General features: G+C 57.8%; 2 protein-coding genes and 1 non-coding gene across 3 annotated transcripts; 1 reads left to right on the forward strand and 2 right to left on the reverse strand.

Moving 5' to 3' along the window:
• Positions 1–761: 761 nt before the first annotated feature.
• Positions 762–1,796, reverse strand: LOC128138358 (olfactory receptor 14A16-like). The gene has a single exon (XM_052779653.1). The coding sequence runs from the start codon at positions 1,746–1,748 to the stop codon at positions 762–764; it is 987 nt and encodes a 328-aa protein (XP_052635613.1). The 5' UTR covers positions 1,749–1,796.
• A 2,748-nt stretch (positions 1,797–4,544) lies between these two features.
• Positions 4,545–18,407, reverse strand: LOC128138359 (antigen WC1.1-like). The gene is made up of 13 exons (XM_052779654.1): positions 18,116–18,407; positions 17,657–17,965; positions 16,992–17,303; positions 15,723–16,049; positions 15,323–15,637; positions 14,661–14,975; positions 14,117–14,179; positions 13,707–14,032; positions 12,826–13,000; positions 11,986–12,081; positions 11,108–11,260; positions 8,971–9,059; positions 4,545–4,670 (listed from the first exon to the last, which is right to left on the reverse strand). Exons 1-13 carry the CDS (start codon positions 18,405–18,407, stop codon positions 4,545–4,547), a joined length of 2,898 nt encoding a protein of 965 aa, XP_052635614.1.
• TRNAF-GAA (transfer RNA phenylalanine (anticodon GAA)) lies at positions 7,626–7,698 on the forward strand. Its single transcript has one exon. It is a non-coding gene; the product is annotated as a tRNA-Phe (tRNA).
• Positions 18,408–20,163: the final 1,756 nt, after the last annotated feature.

Below are 20,163 nucleotides of genomic sequence, written 5' to 3' on the forward strand. Positions count from 1 at the left end.
GCAATTCTGAGTGACCCACAGCATTCGTCTGCATCAACACTAGAGGTGAGTGGGTCTCCACTGAATGGGGGTGACACTGATCACTCTCCAGACTCCTTTACACGTGCTGTGGGGTCCCTGCTGCCTCCTCTGGGACTGCAGAGTCCTTGTTTCCCTGTGGATACAGCAATTCGGCACTTCATCTTCGGTGACTCCACCTTGGGTGCTCTCTCACATTCACTGCCCACCTCCGGCACACTCTGTGCCCGGAGAGCCTGGGAGATCTCCAGGCAGCTCCAGTTTCCCCTTGAGAATGATGTTGTCTGCCCCGTGTGACATGTGACAGCCTTGGGTATGTCACTCAGTGACCAGCCATGGCCTCCACTGTCACTAGACACTGACGGGTGAGTCCTAAATCCAATCCTTGATCTCTACATGGTCACAAGGTGACTGAGAGGCTTTTGCTCCTGCAGTCATGCAGAACCCTGAGCAACAGCCGTTTTCATGCCTACTCCTGACTCCGGCATTGGAAGACAAGCCCAGTGTTCATGCACAGCACAGAACAGATCTCATTTTATTACACAGATGTTGTAACTGGTTCACCTCTCAACAAGCATTAGACATCTTTATAGAGGCTTCAGGTAAGAGAGAGGGGATTCATACCTCTGTAGAAGCAAGAGGAATCCAAAAATTACCGTAGGAACATTATAAATTAAGAATAACAATTACTACAATAATAATAATAATAATAATAATAATAATAATGAGAACAACAAAAAAAATCAGGACTGGTGTGGAATAACCTGGCAGTCATTTCTGGATAGATGGGATGTTTCTTGGTGCAAAAAAGGAGCCCATTTTATCAGTTTCCTAATGCCATCCCTGAGGTCCTGATTCCTCCTGCTGTAGATGAGGGGGTTCACAGCTGGAGGCACCACTGAGTACAGAACTGCCACCAGCAGGTCCAGGGATGGGGAGGAGATGGAGGGGGGCTTCAGGTAGGCAAATACAGCAGTGCTAATAAACAGGGAGACCACGGCCAGATGAGGGAGGCACGTGGAAAAGGCTTTGTGCCGTCCCTGCTCAGAGGGAATCCTCAGCACGGCTCTGAAGATCTGCACATAGGACAGCACAACGAAAACAAAACAACCAAAGACTAAGCAGGCACTAACCACAAGTACCCCAACTTCCCTGAGGTAGGCATCTGAGCAGGAGAGCTTGAGGATCTGGGGGATTTCACAGAAGAACTGGCCCACAGCATTGCCTTGGCAGAGCGGTAGTGAAAATGTGTTGGCAGTGTGCAGCACAGCATTGAGGAACCCACAGCCCCAGGCAGCTGCTGCCATGTGGACACAAGCTCTGGTGCCCAGGAGGGTCCCGTAGTGCAGGGGTTTGCAGATGGCAACGTAGCGGTCATAGGCCATGACAATGAGAAGGAAATACTCTGCTGAGATCAAAAAGAGAAACAGAAACACCTGTGCAGCACATCCTGCATAGGAGATGGCCCTGTTGTTCCAGAGGGAACTGGCCATGGTTTTGGGGACAGTGGTGGAGATGGTGCCCAGGTCGAGGAGGGCGAGGTTGAGGAGGAAGAAGTACATGGGGGTGTGGAGGCGGTGGTCGCAGGCTACGGTGGTGATGATGAGGCCGTTGGCCAGGAGGGCAGCCAGGTAGATGCCCAGGAAGAGCCAGAAGTGCAAGAGCTGCAGGTCCCGCGTGTCTGCAAATTCCAGGAGGAGGAACTCAGTCATGGAACTGCTGTTGGGCATATGCGTCCTCTGGACACGGGGGACTGTCCAAGGAGGAAAAGGCAGTGACAAGTTACCAGGAACATCTCTGAGTAAAACCAAAGATATGTCTCATAGACCCTCCCGCTACCACACACCCACCCTTTTTCCTTCCTCAGGAGAAACTTTCATTCTGCCTTTGGTCTTCAGCTTCATTTTCTGTGGCTCTTTGTGCTGGAGCAGGGCCTCTGCCCATTGTCTCTTGAGGAGTCGACCCAGCCCCACTGCAGTGGGTATATGGGAATGTGGCGGGGGGGCTGGGTTTGGTATTCAGAATACATCAGATAAAATCACTCTTAACACAGGAGGGTTTGTCAGCATCTGCACTCCCAGTGTTAAAGAAAGTGGGTGGCAGAAACAAGTTTTAGGGCCTTTGGGTTTTTTACCTACTTCCCCCATCCTTCCCTGTGAGTGTTCTCTGAAATCAGAAATCGTACGCATTTCTAGTGCACTCAGAGTAACCAGCTGTGAGACATGAGAGGCAACGGGATTCACTGTGGCTTAGTGAGAAGTGAATGGAATTGGTTGGGTTTGTTCCCAGCTACCTTGTGCTTGCAGTTTTCTCAGATGGAGGGTGATCACACTCCCATGGTACCAGTAAAAGCCAGCAGACACTACTGAAAGGAGAGGGACCCACTGCAGACCACTAAATGCCTCACCCTTTCTCAAGGTCTCAACACCCTGTTTCTAGCCAAGGACACACACAGCTCATTTCATCAACCCAACAGCATTTCCTCAGTCGTAGCATCTCCGCACTTCTCTTTGTGGGCTTTCAGATAACAAAAAGATGCTATGTGAAAGATTTTCATGCTTAAGGACAGCTCAGAGCTTGGAAAGCCACCCCAAAGAGATAGCCAATGTCCTAATGATTGCATGTAATCCAGGGAAAACCAGCTCATTCCCCAGCCCCACAGACTGCATTGCCCACAGCCCCACAGGTGAAAGCTGGGACACCTCATTACCATGGACACACCTGCATAGGAGGACCCACAAGGTCAGAGTGTGACTCTGCAGCTGAAACTCCCATTCCCAGAGAGCCTGACAGCAAGAATGAAATAACAATAGAACAACACAGACAACTGGAGAAACATGGTAAAATGCAGTGAGGGTCTGGCTGAGAGAGGCAAGCAGGGAGGCAGCTGGGCACTCAGGAAAGTTCTGCTTACTCAGCTGTTCAGACCTCCTCCCAGACACCAGCATTGCCAGGCAGATGCTCTCAGCCCTGAGCTCTGCAGAGGGAAATGGGCACGTGGCTGGAGAGCTGCACCCATGGCTCTGCTGGAGTTCTGGCTGCTGAGGAGATGGTACATGCCTTGGACCCCCCAGCTCTGAGGGCAGAGGCTTTGCTGGGAGGGAGACGAGCCAAAGACGTTTGCTGAGAGGAAGGGGTCTGCACTGGAGGAGATCATAAAGAATTTTCTGGATGCTCCCTCCCACAACATTTCTGCATTTTGTTTCCTCTTATCCCCTGACAATATTCCTGTTGCCTGGAGATTTTTTCCGGGGAGATGTTTTCCTATCCCATTTCTTTTCCCTGTCGGCACTCACAGACCCCATCCCAACCTTTGCACACCCATCTTGGACCTACAGAAAGCTGCCTGTTTGCAGAGCACTGGCTGGGTGCATGTTCCTGTTTGCAGGTGCAAAAGGGCAGCTCAGAACAACCCTGATGGGTCCAGAAAAGGGGGTGCTGTCCATAGGCAGAGCAGTGGCTCAAGGCACTTTAACAGCCTCCTAGCAGACCTACTGATCACTATGCCCCGGTACACAGCCCCCTGAGGTAGAGGGACCCTGCTCTAAAGGACAGCTCAGGGGGGTGCCCTGCACAAATGCCTTCACACCCCTGCAGCCATCCCCGGAAAAAGGTAGCTGTCATGCCTTGTCCTTCTGGTGGTGCAGCAGGGAATTCCTGCTCTGGAGCACATCCTTCTTGTCTGCTGTAGAGAAACTGTGAGTTTTACTTAGAGAGCTCACAAGCTGTGGATTGTGCCAGCTTTTGGAGATCCCTTCAGGATACTCTTGTGCATTGCCCTGCAGTCAGAGACCTACCGTGTGAAGATGTGTCCTGCAACAAGCCCTCCTCTGTCCTCCAACTGCTGACTGCCTTTAACCTCCCTCTTCCTCACTCCTCTCCCCTGGGTGCCTGCAGGCAGTGCCCTCAGCCCTGCTGCGCTTTGCAGAGGAGCTGCTCCTGGGCAGAGCTGTCTCTCTGCAGTGCTGTCTCCTTGTAAGGAGCTCGCTCCAGCCCAGCAGCCCGGCCCAGCCCAGCAGCAGAGGACCAGCCCAAGGCACCATTTCCTCTGCCTGCTCTGGGCTCCCTGAAGATGTCTCTGGAGCTCTGGGACTGACAGCTCCTGAAAGGCCCTGGGGACACCCCTGGGGAGCATGCTGCAAAAACACCTGAAGTAATCACCAACAGTAGAGAGAAAGATTGATGATTCCAGCAGCATGGTTTGCCCTGCCAGAGTGCGGTTCTCTGTGACAGGTGTCAACGTTCCCCTCTGGACATCGATATTCTTCACCCACAAGAGAAGTGACACACGGACAAGGCCAGGGAGGGGTTTGGCTTCCCTTGTGCAGGCCAGGGATTCAGCTGAGGCAATGCAGGCTTCTCATCCTGACCAGGAAGCCCTTGGGTTGAAGCAGGACTCAGCTCCCCGCTTTGACTCCACAGACCCAGAGGAGCTGGGAAGCCTCCTGCTTCAGTTCAGGTGTGCACAAAAGAGTTGCCAGTGTGTGAGCCCTGCTCTGAGCCCCTTAACTTTAGTCACTGGGGACTCAGGTGCTCCCATACAGATACTTTGTGATGACTGAGGTGCCAGAGGTGGTCCAAGACATGTGCAAGTGTTTGCAAGCCGTGATGGAAGAATCTCTGAGAATAGCCACCTCCTCCCTGAGCATCAGCTGAGGGCCAGAGGGGGAATGGAGAGATCTTGGCCACCCACAATGACATCAGATGTTTAGGGCACCTGAATGTGCCTTGTAAAATATCCGAAAAGCCTCTAGTGCCATGCCAGGTGCCTGGGTGGCAAACACAACTCCACTCAGTAGGCAAACACAGCACCCAACCTCCAGGAAAGCCATGTTCTCTTAGAGCTGGTGGGGGGCAGACACCCCAGGGCATCCCAAAGGGGTCCGGTGACTACGTGCCACTACCTGAATGACAGCACCACGGCATTGATGCAAGGCAATGCCATCTACACCCGTGGTGATGCAGGGCTGGGAAGCAGATCACAGCAGGGTGCCCTCCCCTGTGCCTGTGTTCTCAGCCCCGGGCTATTCTCCTCTCTCTGAACCTCTATTCACCTGCCTGATACTAAGAAGAAGGAAGCTGATAAGAAAAGAATCACAGACTCATAGGATCATAGAATGGTTTTGGTTGGAAAGGAACCTTTAAAGACCACCTAGTTCAAACCCCTTGCCGTGGGCAGGGACATCTTTCACTAGATCAGCTTGCTCAAAGCCCCATCCAACTTGACCCTGAACACTGACAATGATGGGGCATTCACAACTTCTCTGGTCAACCTGTCCCAATGTCTCACCACCCTCACCATAAAAATTTTCTTCTTATATACTATCTACCCTCTTTTATTTTAAATCCCTTACCCCTTGTCCTGTCACTACAGACCTTGGAAAGAAGTCTCTCTCCATCTTCTTAAAAGCCTCCTTTATATATTGTATGGCTGCACTAAGGTCTCCTGTCACAGATCCTGATTTAGAATTCTGCCAAGCACACCAATTTGTCGCACACAGGTGATTTAGACTGCTTAAAGAACCACTGCCAGAGGTATCAGCAAAAGTGGTTGTCTTGAACCTTAACAACGTTTGATGGCAAGGTTCACTCTATCACTTACTGCACAAAGGATCTAAAAATGATTCAAAATTAGCAACACAGAATCAAAGGTACCAATACAAAAGCTGTATAGAGCACTATCATACAAGGTTATACGTGATATTGGTCACTTCCCAAAGATCTGCAGATGGTAAGAAGTCTTTCAGCCTCGAGAACCTTGAGAGATGTCCCAGCTCAAGGGGAGAGCACTGCCATGCAGCCAGCTGCTTAGCAGGGAGAGCTCAAAGAAGGCTCACTTAGGCTGTCATATTTATGGCCTAAAGTGGTTGGCTTGCAGTCAAATTACATGCAATGGAAAAGGTATGCATGAGACTCCTTGTACCCACAACTTTCTTTGTTCCTTGACAAAGGAACCATGGAGGAAACACCTGCTATTCATGTGTTAATCGCATGCTCGCTGTTCCAGTTTCCAAGCCCATATGCATCAATGTTCACCATGTCACTCTCTTCCTGTGTGGGTTTCCAGAGAACAGCTTGGAACCAGAGAGGTTCTTGGTCCTGTTATACCTAGGCCTTTACCTCTTTCAGAGCCTGAACCAAACTACCACTAGTTTGGCCAAAGAGTCGAGTGCACCCATCCCAGGGACTCAGCTGCCTCCCGTTCCTGACACAAACCCATGGGTGGTGGGAATCCTCTTGCCTCAGTTCAGGTGTGCACTCAATACAGTCCTCTGAAGACTGGAAGAAATCACATGTCCCTCCTATCTCCAAGAAGGACCCAGAGACCTACAGGCCAATCAGCCTTACCTCTCTCCCTGGGAAGGTAATGGAGTAGGTGAGCCTGGAAATATTTCCAGGCACATTGTACTGGTTTTGGCTGGGGTGGAGTTAATTTTCTTCATGGGGGTCCCTGTGGTGCTATGTCTGGGATCTGTGACCAAAAGAGTGTTGACAACACACCAATGTTGTAGCTATTGCTGAACCGTGTTTGCACAGCATCAAGACCCTCTCTGTTCTCTTTCTTCCTCCCCAGTGACTAAACAGTTTTTCTTGGTGAGGGAAGAGCAGGGCATGTCATATAGCACGTCAAAGCTTTACACTGTCTATTGGTGTCCATGTCCACATCTTGGTAGCAGGGGTGGTGCAGGGAAGGCCTCTGTGAGGAGAGACGAGGGGTTGCCTCCATGCCAGACACATCTGGTTCCAGCTGGCTCCAAAATGCACCCACCACTGGCCAAAACCTGAGCCCATCAGCAAAACTGGGGGAACCTCTGTGAAGGTATATTTAAGAAAGGACACAACTGCTGAACTGGGAGAGGAGCGAGGAGAAAAAGTGTGAGAAACAGCCCTGCAAACATCAAGGTCTGTGAAGAAGGAGGAAGTGCTCCAGGTGCCAGAGCAGATGGTCTCCTGCAGCCCATGGAGAAGACCACAGTGGAGAAAGTAATCCCTGCAGCCTGTGGATGACCCAACACTGGAGACGTTGGATAATTCCTGAAGGAACGGTGGCTTGAGGAGAGCCCATGCTGAAGCAGGTTTATGTCAAAGGACTGTAGCCCATAGGAGGGACCACATGGGAAAAGTGTTAGAAGGAAGGAGCAGCAAAGAGGAACTGGTATGGACTGACCACAACCCCCCACTCCCCACCCCCTGCACTGCTCGGGGGGAGGAGGTAGAAGAGTTGTGAGCTAAGGAGGGAAGCTGAGCAAGGGAGAAAAGGGTGGGGAGAGGCCTTCCACGGGGAAGGAGATAAGGTCTTCCTTATCTCCACCAGCCCCACACTTCTTCCACCCTCCGCCTTTGCAACTGCATATGCCTGGTCTGCCCACGTATCTTTGCCACTGTCACCTTTGTACAAGGCCCACATACATCTTGGCACACGCAGTGTAAGCTGGCCTCCACCATACCTGGAGCCCAGGTGGCCTTGGAGACAGAGAGGGGCCAGGTCCCCTCTGCCCAGGGCTGGGCACAGCTTTTCCCTGGGAACCTCCCTGAGGAGCTCTCCTCCTGTGTGTCAGCCTGTGGCCTGGCACGGGTGGCACAGGGAAAAGGGCTGCTGGGGCAGGGCTGAAGTAGCTCAGCTGGGAGAGCGTTAGACTGAAGATCTAAAGGTCCCTGGTTCAACCCCGGGCTTCAGCAGTGATTTGCTCCCTTTCATTTTTGCACAGCCCATCTGCCACCTTCCAGCCTGCCCCAGCCCTGCTTGCTCCTTCACCCCTTGTCAGAGCACTGTCCCTGCCTTGTAGCTGCAGATCTGTGGCGAAGAAGGAGCCTTCCTCCAGCACCAACAGTCCCCAGCCTTCCCCTGGGCAGGACTCTCCATTCAGTGCTCCTCTGGGGTGCTCTCCAGTTGTCCCTCCTTCCCTGCTCCACACGGATTGGGATCTTTCCTCTGCGGGGTCTCTGCAAAGACCCCCTCTCTCTCCTGCTTGTCATTCTCGATGGGGCACAGACTGCTCCCATCCTCATACACCTCCTCCACCTGCTCCTCAGTTCCCAGACCTGAGGCCACCATCCCCCCAGTCCCAGGGAGAGGCACTCCCTGGAGCTGAGGCCTCAATGGCATCCTCCTCCCTCCAGAGGTCTGTCACAGCGAGACCTCTGATGTGCCCAGGACGGCTGAGAAAGCTGTGCTGAGGGTAAGCCACTGTAGTGCCTGGGCACCAGTATTATTTACTCACACGCTGTCTCGAGCAGAGTTTCTTGGCCCCGCTGCAATGATTGATGAAACACCTATGTGCTCCTCTCTGGGCATCAGCAGGGAGATACAGAGCACAGCAGGATCCCTCTGGGGCCCCACATGAACATCGCTCTGCATCAGTTCATGCCTGCTGCAAGGGCACAAGTTGGGACACAAAAGCCATCATTGGCTCCCCTGCGGTCCAGCATGGAAGGTCACCAACTCTCACACCGTGTCTTCACAACAGCCCCAGCTCAACCACTCCATGTTATTTTTACTCTCCAAATTTACCCTCTTCTGCATGTCCTGGCATCGTATACACTTCTGTGTTCTCCATCCCCCCAGTACCAGACCCAGGGCTCACAGCACAAGTGTCTCAGTAGTCCCCAGTTCCCTTACTCAAACCTCACCCACCAGACTGCACTGCCCAGCCCAGCTGCAGCCCCTCACAGCCATCAGTCCCTGCCCAGAAAAAGAAAGAGCTGCTCATGAGCAGCTGGGGTCTGCAAGGGCCCAAGGCAGCAGGAGCAGCCCATGGAGACTGGGGTCCTGGCAGAGCCATCAAAGGGGCAATCCCAGCCCGTGTGCCCCAGCAAGTGGCTCAGCACCCTGTGCCAGGGCAGTGGGGAGCAGAGCTGCCTCCTAACCACTGTCGGAGGTGATCCATGGGCCATGATACACCCTGGGGCTGGCCAGGGTGTTCATGGCATGATGGAAAACTTAGGGCTCACTTCTGTGGGGCTATAGCCCAGGGCTCGCCCCAGCACGGCAGGCCTGCCACGGCCTCGGCCGTGTTCGACCAGCGTGGCCCAGGCAGGGCCTAGGGGAAAGAACGATCAGGGAATGCCGGGATGAGGAGATGGGTGCTCTTGCTGAGGTGCATGACGGGAAATTGCAAAGGACCATTTTGATGGAAGCTGTGTGTATTGGTTTTGTGTGGCAAGGTTTTGGTAGCGGGGGGGGTTACAGGGCTGGCTTCTGTAAGAAGCTGCTGGAAGCTTCCCCTGTGTTCGAGAGAGCCCATACCAGCCGGCTCTAAGACAGACCCTCCGCCGGCTAAGGCCGAGCCAATCAGCGATAATGGTAACGCCTCTGTGATAACATTTTTAAGAAGGAAAAAAGTTGGGACGGCGGTATTCGGCAGACGGAGAGAGGAGTGAGAACATGTAAGAGAAACAACCCTGCGGACACCAAGGTCAGTGAAGAAGGAGGGGGAGGAGATGCTCCAGGTGCCGGAGCAGAGATTCCCCTGCAGCCCGTGGTGAAGACCATGGTGAGGCAGGCTGTCCCCCTGCAGCCCATGGAGGTCCACGGTGGAGCAGATATCCACCTGCAGCCTGTGGAGGACCCCACGCCGGAGCAGGTGGGTTCCCGAAGGAGGCTGTGACCCCGTGGGAACCCCGCGCTGGAGCAGGCTCCTGGCAGGACCTGCAGATCTGTGGAGAGAGGAGCCCACAGAGCAGATTTTCTGGCAGGACTTGTGACCCCGTGGGGGGCCCACGCTGGAGCAGTCTGTGCCTGAAGGACTGCACTCCGTGGAAAGGACCCATGCTGGAGCAGTTCGTGAAGAACTGCAGCCCGTGGGAAGGACCCACGTTGGAGAAGTTCGTGGAGGACTGTCTCCCGTGGGTGGGACCCCACGCTGGAGCAGGGGAAGAGTGTGATGAGTCCTCCCCCTGAGGAGGATGAAGTGGCAGAAAATAACGTGTGATGAACTGACCGTAAACCCCATCCCCGTCCCCCTGTGCCACTGGGGGGTTGGTAGAGAATCCGGGAGTGAAGTTGTGCCCAGGAAGAAGGGAGGGGTGGAGGGAAGGTGTTCTGAGATTTGGTTTTATTTCTCATTACCCTACTCTGGTTGATTTGTAATCAATCAAGTTAATTTTCCCCAGGTTGAGTCTGTTTTGCCCGTGACGGTAATTGGTGAGTGATCTCTCCTGTCCTTATCTCGACCCACAAGCTCTTTGTTATATTTTCTCTCCCCTGTCCAGTTGAGAAGGAGGGGGAGTGATAGAACGGCTCTGGTGGGCACCTGGCATCCAGCCAGGGTTAACCCATCACACTGTGGCTGGCGAGATGGAAATGTCAGCAGGAATATTCCCCAGGGACCATGGGCTCTTGCAGACCCACAGCCTGACCCCAAGACTGCTGTCCCTGAGATATGTCCCTTCCCCACCGCCATGTCTTTGTGCTCTTCTCCCCCCAGTCAGTCTCAGGGAGACACCCCGAGACCTGGGCAGGCAAGCACCAGCTCTGGCTCAGAGCCCCAAAGGCTTTTAATAAGAACAGCGTAAAAACAGGGTCCTAAAAATAGAGGAAATGCCCAGCTGCTTCTGCTGCCTGTGGGAAAAGGGAGACGGTTCCCTGGTGCTCACGGCTCTCCCAGCTGCACAGACCTCTCCTTCCTCCTGGCTGCACCCAGCCCCACGGCAGGGACGGGCTCTGCTTGCCCTGGCATCAGGGACTGTTGTGCACTGAGCTCCGGTGTCACAGCCGTTGTGTCCTCAGGGGCATGTGCCTGAGACCCCTCTTCAGCATCGTCATAGCCTGTGCTCTCTGGGGACAGGGACCAGGCATCTGCCTCAGCTCCAGGGGCCCCAGCACTTCTCTGGGAGCGCAGGTTTGCCCCTGCAAGCAGCAAGGCAGGCCATTGCCCATTTGCCCCCTGGGGTGCCCCTCCTGGCCTCCACATCACCTTCCTCCCTTCTCCTCACCAGTCCTGAGATGTTCCGCTCCCTCTCCCACCCGCAAACTCCCAGGACACGTTCCTTCACCCCAGGAGGTTTGGCTCTCTCTCAGGACAGCACCAATTCATCCGGCACTGGGGATGGCACCCCAGGAACTGGCAGCGCTATCTTTCCCCCTCACCTCCAGCTGTATCCCTGGGCCCTGCTCCCTCCTCTGGTGCCCTGGGCATCTCCCAGTCTCCCTGCCCAGACACAGGATCCTCCCCAGGGTCAGAAACCTCCCGGGCATCATCATAGCCGTCCAATGGGTCACCTCCGGGCAGCACAGGGATGCCTGCAAGGAGAGGGGAGCTGGTGACAATGAGAAGATACACATGCAGAGCAGAGGATGGGAGGATATGCAGGGACACGAGGCTCAGACGGGGGTGTTGGCAGCACCACAGGAGGCCCCCATGTCCTCTCCAACTTCAACAGTGACACTGCTGTTCTTCACATGCCTGCAGGGAGGAGGCAGCCACTCCTTCCCACACCCTATTACCTGGTGCTGACCCCAGACCATCCTCCTCCTCGCTGTCCCCAGGGTAGGGCTGCAGATTGGTCAGGAACCCCTCTGAATAGGAGCCTGGAGAGAGGTGCAGCAGGTGCTATGGGAGTGCACTCTGCTGACCCAGACTGTGGTCAGTGCTTCTGGGGACAGGGGACCCACAGAGCCAGGGCTGAGTGAAGAGGAGGGCTCAGGACTCACCCTGCCACCCTGGGACAAACCCCATCTCAAAGGGACTCCCAGAGCTACTCCAGGACAGCACCTTCCCTCAGCCCTCAGGTGTCACCCAGGGTGTGGGGGCAGGCAGAGAGGGGCTGTCCCCCACTTGGATGGGAGGAACTGGTGGGGAGGAAGCTCCTCTCTTGGGCCCAGGACCTGGCTGCTCTCCCCACAGACCCCACAGCCCCAGTGCTGCAGGGACCATTGGCCATGGGACTGCAGGGGGTAAGCCCTGAGTGGGGGGGCAAGGGGAGAGAGCCTGGCAGATGTGCCCCCTGGGAGGGACCCACACCCACCTGAGCGACTGAACCTCGCCTGCTTCTCCCACGCCGGGCTGTAACCGATCTCCTCATACACGGCCTCAGGGAAGGGCTCCCAAGCTCTCCTGGAGCCTGCGGACAGTGGCAGGGCTGGCCCAGGGACAGGCAGAGAGGGGACAGGATCCTGCTCTGCCGCCCCAGCTTTGGTCCCCTGGGCCAGCAAAAGGCTATTGCCGCAGCACAGCCCCGCTGCACCGTCTGGTTGCCGCTACCACTTCCTCAGTGAGGGCAACGTCCCCATGGAGATGGTCTGGAGCAGCGACACCCTCGCACTGTCCCCTCAGAGACAGCCCTTGTGCCCCTCTGGCCCCTGGGTCAGGTCCCTGGTGCTGAGCTTGGAGCAGCTCCCACCTTTCCTCTCCCCCTCTCTGCCCATGGATCCATAGCAACGGCCCTTGCCCTGCTGGAAGAAGGTCAGGGTTGGACAGAGGAGCAGCCTGGGGGCCTGAAACCATGGGCCTTGCCCCTGCTGTCCCACACTCCTCCTGGCATCTCCCCTGCCCCAGAGCCCCCTCCAGAGCTGCCCACAGCGCTTCCAGAGTGACGTCCTCGTCTGTCTCCTCCCTACTCCCATCTGCCCCAACCCAGCTCTGCCATTTCTGTCCTCGCCCCATCCCTAACTCCCCCCGTGTCTGCACTCTCTACCCCTTGCTGCTGGTGGCCCACGGTCAGGCAGTCAATGAGGTGGTGCATGGGAATGAAGGCAGAGCACACCCTTGTCCTCCCGGCTCTGCCTGTGCCACTCACTGGCACCTCACAGCATCCCTGGCCTTGCCGGGAGGCATCTTCCCCCGGTGCCGCAGGGGAAGGACCCACCTCTGCGCCCAGCCCTGGCGCTTCGCAGTTGCCCAGCCAGGAGGGCCAGGAGCAGGCAGAGAAGGGCCCCCAGGACGATGCAGATGATGACGGGCAATGAGACTCTCCCACTGCTGGTTGGACGGCCCCGCGTGGGATCTGCACGGGCAGGAACACAGAACGGGCAGCACCAGGCCTGGGAGAGGTGTGGGGCCAGCACACACTGGTCCTGACCCCCACTGAAAAGGTGGTGAGGGACCCCAGGGTGTGAGTGATGGGGAAGCTCCCACCCCACTGGGTAAATGACAGCCCTCCCCAAACCCCACACCACTGCCCCGGTACTTCTTTTGGGGGAGTTTCACACCCCAGCAAGGAGCCCCTTCCCTCTGGCTGTGGATCACAGCCTGGCCCCATGAAGACCCAGTGCTGCTGGGGAGGACAGGTTACCTGCTCGGGGGGTTGGTGCTGCTGTCCTGGGTGCAGCTGCAGAGGAGAAGAAGAGCTGGGCTGAGAGGGTGGGTGTGAGGGTACCACCAAGCATCCTCTCTGAAACACTCTGTGTGTGTGTGTGTGCGCGCGCGCACATCTATGACTGACACATCGCACCCAAATCGCCCCTCCTGTGGGGCTGGTCAGGGTGGCTGAGGCAGAGCCCAGGGCCCTGCTCTGGGTATTGGGCAGGATGATGCAGGAAGCCCGGGAAATGCCCCTGGGGGCTGCAGGGCCCTGCGGGCAGAAGCTGGACAACATCCAACCCCACAGAGGCTGCTGCCCACTTGGCACCAGGCTCCCATGCTCTGCAGGGATGGCCTGGCTCTCGGGAGCTCTGGGGCTGTGATGGGACCCAGTGGGGAAAACATCTTCCCCAGCTCCTTGCCAATACCCCAGCAAGGGTCCCAGACCTGCCGCTCACCTGAGCAGTTCACGGCAGCGTCCTCCTTGTGCCGGCAGGCACCGCTGTCCCCAGGCCGGGCCCAGCAGTCCTGCAGAGACGGCTCTGTCCCCCGGCACTCCACCTGCTCCAGCCAGATGGGGCCCGTCCCCATCCCAAACGCAGCCTCATGCAGGGCAGACACCGCGGGGCCACAGCCCAGCTGCCTGCACGCCACCTCGGCATCCCGCATGTCCCAGGAGTCATCGCAAACCGTCCCCCAAGAGCCACGGTGCCAGACCTCCACTCTGCCTGAGCACCCGTCCTCACCTCCCACGGCACGAATCTTCTCCCTGTCTGGAGAAGGCAAAGACCTCCCATGGCACCGGGACAGCAGGCAGAGGCCTGCCGGGTGAGAGGGGCATGCGGAGGAGCAGCTACCTGTGCAGCTTGTGGAATCTGGGCACACAGTCGCCAGGGATGGGGGCGTTTCTGGCCGTCTCCCTGCAGAAGGCAATGCTGCCGTGAAGGGGCTGCTGAAGGGGGGTCATGCAGCAGAGAGCAGGGCTGAGCTCTGCTCGTGCCACCTCACTCATGGCAGCAGCTGAACCCCGGTCATTTGGGGGACATGCATGGCAATGTGGGGAACGCGGACTGCTCAGCCCCAAAAGGGACCCTGCTTCACAGAGCAGCAGGAGGATGTCCATGGAGGGGACAGTCCTCGGAGCCGTGGCTGGTCTCTTCTGAGACCTTGCCTGGAGACACCTCTGCCTCCCCTGGGCGCTGCTGTGAGCCCAGCTGGCAACTGCTGGTGAAGGTGTGGTGCTCTGAGACCTGAAATCCCAATTTTGCTACCAGCAGCAGCAGAGTCTGGCACATAAAGAAAAAGTTCCTACGGGCTGTCTCTACATTTGACCCTGCCTAGGAAGGAGCAGGAGTTGGGGATTAGCTCTGGTAGCTTGGTGCCCAGGTAGCTCAGAATTACCATTGCAGGTGATGTGGGTCTCATCTTGCAGGTCATCGCATGACTGAGGATCCCAGGGAGCCGAAGGACACTGCCAGAAGGAGCTGTTTCTCTCCCCACACTGCACGTGATCTAGCCAGGTGGGGCCAGACGTCCTGCCGTAGGGCCGTTGTGTTTCTAGGGACCCTTCATCCCCGCAGCCCAGCTCCTTGCATGCCAGCAACACCGTTTTGGGAGTCATGGAGTTGGAGCAAACGCTGCCCCACGTCCCATTATAGAAAACCTGCAGGCGCCCAGAGCAGTTGTTGCTGTTCTCCAGCCTCAGGGCCACGAACTCTGGGAGGAAGGGCCCCAAAGGGGAACAGGCTGGTGTGGGGCTGTGGGAGCAGGGATGCCCCTAACAGCCCCAGACCCTCAGGCAGGCAAAGGCATGGCCAGCAAGTCCCCCTTGCACCCATTGGCAGAGAGAAGTCCCCGACGGACAGAAAACCCTGCCCTCCCTGCTTACCCTTGGGGACAGCCGAGCTCCCCAGTGGGACTGAGGGTATGCGTGCGTGGGTGTCTGCGGGATGGGCTTGGGCAGGGGCTCAGAGGCAGCCAAGGACAGCCCCGGCCATTGCCAGCTCTCCCCTCGTCTCGGTCTCCCCGGGCAATGGGCTTCCACCACAGCTCCCGGCACAGACCTGAGCAGATGACTCCTGCGTCCTCTTTGTGCCCGCAGTCGTGCTGCCCCCACGACCCTGCTGGGCAGTCCCAGAGAGAATCTTCGGCCCCGGAGCAGTTCACGCCATCCAGCCAGATCTGACCAGAGCCTTCCCCGAACCGAGCGGAGCCAACCGCCTGCACTGCCCCGCCACAGCCCAGCTGGTGGCAAATGACGGTGGCATCCGACAGGTCCCAGCCGTCATCGCAGATGGTTCCCCAGCTGCCCTGGTAGTAGACCTCCACTCTCCCAGCACAGCGCCCTGGCCCATTCACCAGCCGGACCTGCCGGCTCCCTGCAGTGGGAAGAAACCCCAGCTGCTGTCAGGGGCCGGCACCCACCCAGCCCAGAGCCTGGGGGGCCTCTGCAGTGTCACTCACCCCAGCAAATAACTCCCACGTCCTCTGCAGTCCCTGCCGCCGCTGAACTCTCGGGCAGGGAGGTGTTGCAGAGGGTCAGGTTGGCCTCGTGCCCTGCGCACCGGACCCCTCGTAGCCCCACGGGACCCGACCCTCTTTGAGGCTTTGGGGGATTGTAGGCTTTCTCTGCCTCTCCGCACCCTAGCTGCCGGCACACCACGCTGGCCTCCTGCACGTCCCACTGGTCATCCAGGACTCTGCCCCACGTCCCACGCTGGAGGATCTCCACTCGCCCGTCGCACCGGCTCCCTCCACCAACCAGCCGCAGGGACGCGGAGTCAGCTGGGCCTGGGGAGAGCAGCCATGCCCCAACCCTCAGCAGCACCAGAGAACCCAGAAACCTGCAGTGCCTCTCAAAGCTCTGGGACCCTCACGGTGTCCTGAAGCTCACCCGCCCGGCCCCAGCCCTCTGCAGTGAGCTTCAGGAGCAGGTTTCCACAGCATTTGTTTCCCAGTCCCTGAGCAAGACACTGTCTTTGCTTTTGCTGGGGTAGGGCCACTTCAACACGTCCCTGCCTAGGCAGGTGGGGCAGCTCCCACAGGAGGGAGAAGCAACGAGTGGAGTTACCCAGGGACAGGCAACGCCAGGAAAAGCCTTGCCGAACCTCAGCGCTGACACCGACACCGTTGAGACACGGTGCACGGCACACACGTCTCTGCCCCTCTGCATGCCTGGGGATCATGGACTGGGAGCCTGTGTCCCTGGCAGGGAGCAGAGCGAGGGGGGCCTTTCCGATCAAACAGGACAAGTCTGGGACTTGCGCTGACTAGAAGCAAGGGCCCAACCCTGCTCTGCAGCTCATATCCCAGCTCTGCTGCTGCTGCTGCTGCCAGGGGTACCCGAGCAGCCCCTGCGGGTGTGGGATTGGGCTCTGAGAAGGACTCTGTGGGGCTAGGACAGGGCTGTCTGCAGCCAGAGGGATGGAGCAGAGCCCCACAGCTCTGTCCTGCAGCATGAGAGCAGATGAGCCCAGGCCTGGCAGTGGCCCCGGGGCATGAGCTGCTGCCCCAGGGACCAGAGACACCTCTCCCAGTTCAGCACTCAGCTCTCCCACATCAGAGCAGCAAGTCTGAGCAGACAAAGCTCTCCAGACCACTGCTGGTGAAGCCAGGGTTTCTCCAGGGAGAAATTCACACTCATGCTGCCATGCGGTCCCCTGCTTTGGGTGGCCACGTCACACCCAAGGGGCAAATGGAGTTAACGCAGCATTTTCCCTGAGCAGCGCTCACCTGAGCAAATGACAGCAGCATCGCTCTCGTGGGAGCACAAGGCCCCCAGAGCAGTCACTGGGCACTGCCCCAGGTGGCCTTCAGTCCCGTCACAGTGAAATGAGTCTCTCCAGAAGGGGTGGGTGGCTCTCCCAAAATGACCTGGCCTGGGAATGGACTCGGCAAACCCGCAGTCAAGGTGACGACAGAGAACGTGGGCGTCCAAGAGATCCCAGTGGGAGGCACAGAGGGTGCCCCAGGTCCCCAGCACCTGGACCTCCACCCTCCCCTCACACTCCGTGCTGCCGTTCACCAGCCTGAACCCTGTGAACTCTGGGAACAGAGAAGGGTGAGAAAGGACAGACTTGTGCTTTTGTTCCCTCGGGAGGTAGAGGAGAGGCCAAATGGATGCCTTTCCTTTCTCCTCCTTCTGCACAATTTTAGGGCTGCAGACAAACATTCAAGGTCAGGTCTAATGGGGCTCTGAGCAACCTGATCTAGGTGAAGATGTCCCTGCTCATTCCAGGGGCGGCCGGACTAGATGACCTTTAAAGGTCCCTTCAAACCCAAACCACTCCATAATTTTATGATCACCCCTTCTGTCCTCCCCTCCAGCACAAGTCCTTGCCCTGCTCTCCCGTCCTCAGCACACCCCTGGTGTTGAACCCCCCACCCTGAGTCCTTACGTGTGCAGGTGACACCGACATCCTTTGCGTGGGAGCAGGGCTCGCCCCTTGGGGATCCCCTGGGGCAGGAAGCAAGAAGGGATTCATTCCCCACACACTGCAGCTCTCTGTCCCAGATGGGACCATCCCCTTCTGCAAAGTGAGCTGCCCCAGCGACAGACAGGGCTGTGCCGCACTGCAGCTCCCTGCAGACCACGGTGGCAGCTTTGGGACCAAAGTCTGAGTCACAGACGGTTTTCCACTGGTCCCCATCACGGATCTCCACTCGTCCTGAGCAGGGGCTGTTGTCTCCAACCAGCTGGACAAATCCTGTAGCAACCAAAGACCCCCGTGAGTTCCCAGAGCCCTCTGGCAGTTAGTTACCTGACCACAGGCCACCTAATCTCTAAGGTGGCTGCAGGCAAAGAGCCCCGCAACCATCCCAGCAGTTCCCACTGGGTGCTGATGGCACAAACACACCAGAGCCCTCCTGCTGCTCCTCAGGCATTAGCACGGCTCTCGGGGGCTGCCTCCTCTCCCAAACCCCCAGCCGCAGGAACCACTCGTACAAACTGGTGCCATCCTGCAGACCCTGGTCTGCCTGGCACTGGCCCCAGGCACTGCAGCACCAAGAGCACTGGAGCCCAAGGAGGTGGGCCGAGCCACTGTTGGCAGCTGCAGGCTGCTCTGCCCCACCAAGCTCTGAGCCAGGCTCAGGAACCCCTTGGAGCCACTGGAAATACACCCCGTTCCCAGGTGGTTCTCGGGCCATTGGGGCACTGCTATTAGAGGGGACAGGGTACAGATGCGGTGCAGGTGTACCTGCTGTCGCCGTCTTCACCAGCCCCTGGCTCCAGCTCCTGACTGGGGAGGGGGTCCTCAGCCAGGGCCAGAGTACGCTGCCAGCTGTGCACATCCCCGGCCAACAGCTGGGTAGAGGGCAGGAGAGCGGGCAAAGGAGCAGCCCTGGGCTGACACAAGCTCCCAGAGCAAGGATGGGCACCAAGGAGAACCAGAAAGTGCTGGCAAATCCCCTGTGGCACAGGGCAGCCAGGGGCTGGGGTAGGCAGGAGAGGCTGGGCAGCAGGTCAGCACTGCCTGCACAGGGTTGTTTCCCTGTGGGCTGCCTCTCACGGGGTGAGCCTGGAAGAGGAATGAAGTGGCCACGGGCCACCCTGTTCTTCTGCCCAAGCCCAGTGCTCCTCCCCTCTAAGCAGCCCCTCTGCTTTGGGGGAATCATGTCTACCAAGGGACACAACCCAAAAGTCCCCGGCCATGTTGGGCCCTTCCTCAGGACTGTGGGTGGCCATGTGAGCTGCTCTCACTGCCTCTGCCATGGTGAGACCTGGTCCTCGGTGCTGCCAGACAGGTCCTGGCTGAATGGGAGGAGAAAGATGGGAACCAAAGGAGACTGAGGAGCAGGGCGCGGCATACATCTTTCAGCCGGAGGCTCCAATGGAGGGTGGGCTGAGCCACTTCCCAGGCCAGGCAGTGGCAAGTTCTCCTGGGGCTTTCCTCAGGGACCAGGAAAACCAGCAATGACAGTCACAGCTCAGCAGTGTGCCTGGCCACACCGGGAGCTGCTCCAGTACCCTTCCGTTGTTCCCTGAGGGTGCAGTCTGGTCCCTTCCCCCATCCTGGCCACAAAGGTAGGGAATAGGCTGGCCCCTTACCTGAACACGTCACTCCAGCATCCCAACTGTGATGACAGTACACTTGAGTCCCTTCTGTGTTTGTGCAGTCAGACAGGGCAGACTCGGTGCCATCACACTCTACAGAAGACATCCAAATGGGGCCAGATCCTGGCCCAAAGCGTGCTTCCTGATGAGCTTCAAGAGCAGATCCACAGCCCAGCTGCTTACAAACCACTGCAGCATCACTCATGTCCCAGAAGACACCACCACACACAGTCCCCCACTGGCCCTGTTGTTTCACCTCCACTCTTCCAGCACAGCGCCAGCTGCCACCCTCCAGCCTCACCTCCGCAGCTCCTTCAAACACCAACATGGGACCAGTCAGAAGAGCACCGAGCCCCAGACTGCAGGTCTGGGAGCCCCCCTTCCCACGCGGAGTCACAGGCACCTGCATGGGAGCCCTCCCCCTTCCACGCTGTCCCCGGGCCGCAGTGGGAGCCCCTCCTCTCCCCACAGGCTGTGCAGGCTGGGGGTGCCCAACGCCAGCCCTGCTGGGCCATTCACCATCTCACAGCCCTTGGCACCTCCTTCCACTCCAACAGCCCCATGCCCACCTCCACACTGTGCCCCCAGGCCCTGCCCAGGGCACCATCTCCTCCCCAGCCCAGCACACCCTGCACAGCCCCGTGCCCCCAGGCCCACAGCTTCCCCTGCCCACCACCTGCCCTGGCACCACCCAAACCCACACCACACCCTGAGCTTTCCATGTCCTCAGGGAGCACTGAGACAACCCCAAGGATAACCCCAACGCATGTCCCCTCCTCGCCCTTGACATCAGCCCAGCCCCCGTGCTTGGCCAGGGCCCCTAGGAAGGAAACTTCTCTGCCACCTGTG

The sequence above is a fragment of the Harpia harpyja genome, unplaced genomic scaffold (assembly GCF_026419915.1).
Source record: "Harpia harpyja isolate bHarHar1 unplaced genomic scaffold, bHarHar1 primary haplotype scaffold_39, whole genome shotgun sequence".
NCBI lineage: Eukaryota > Metazoa > Chordata > Aves > Accipitriformes > Accipitridae > Harpia > Harpia harpyja.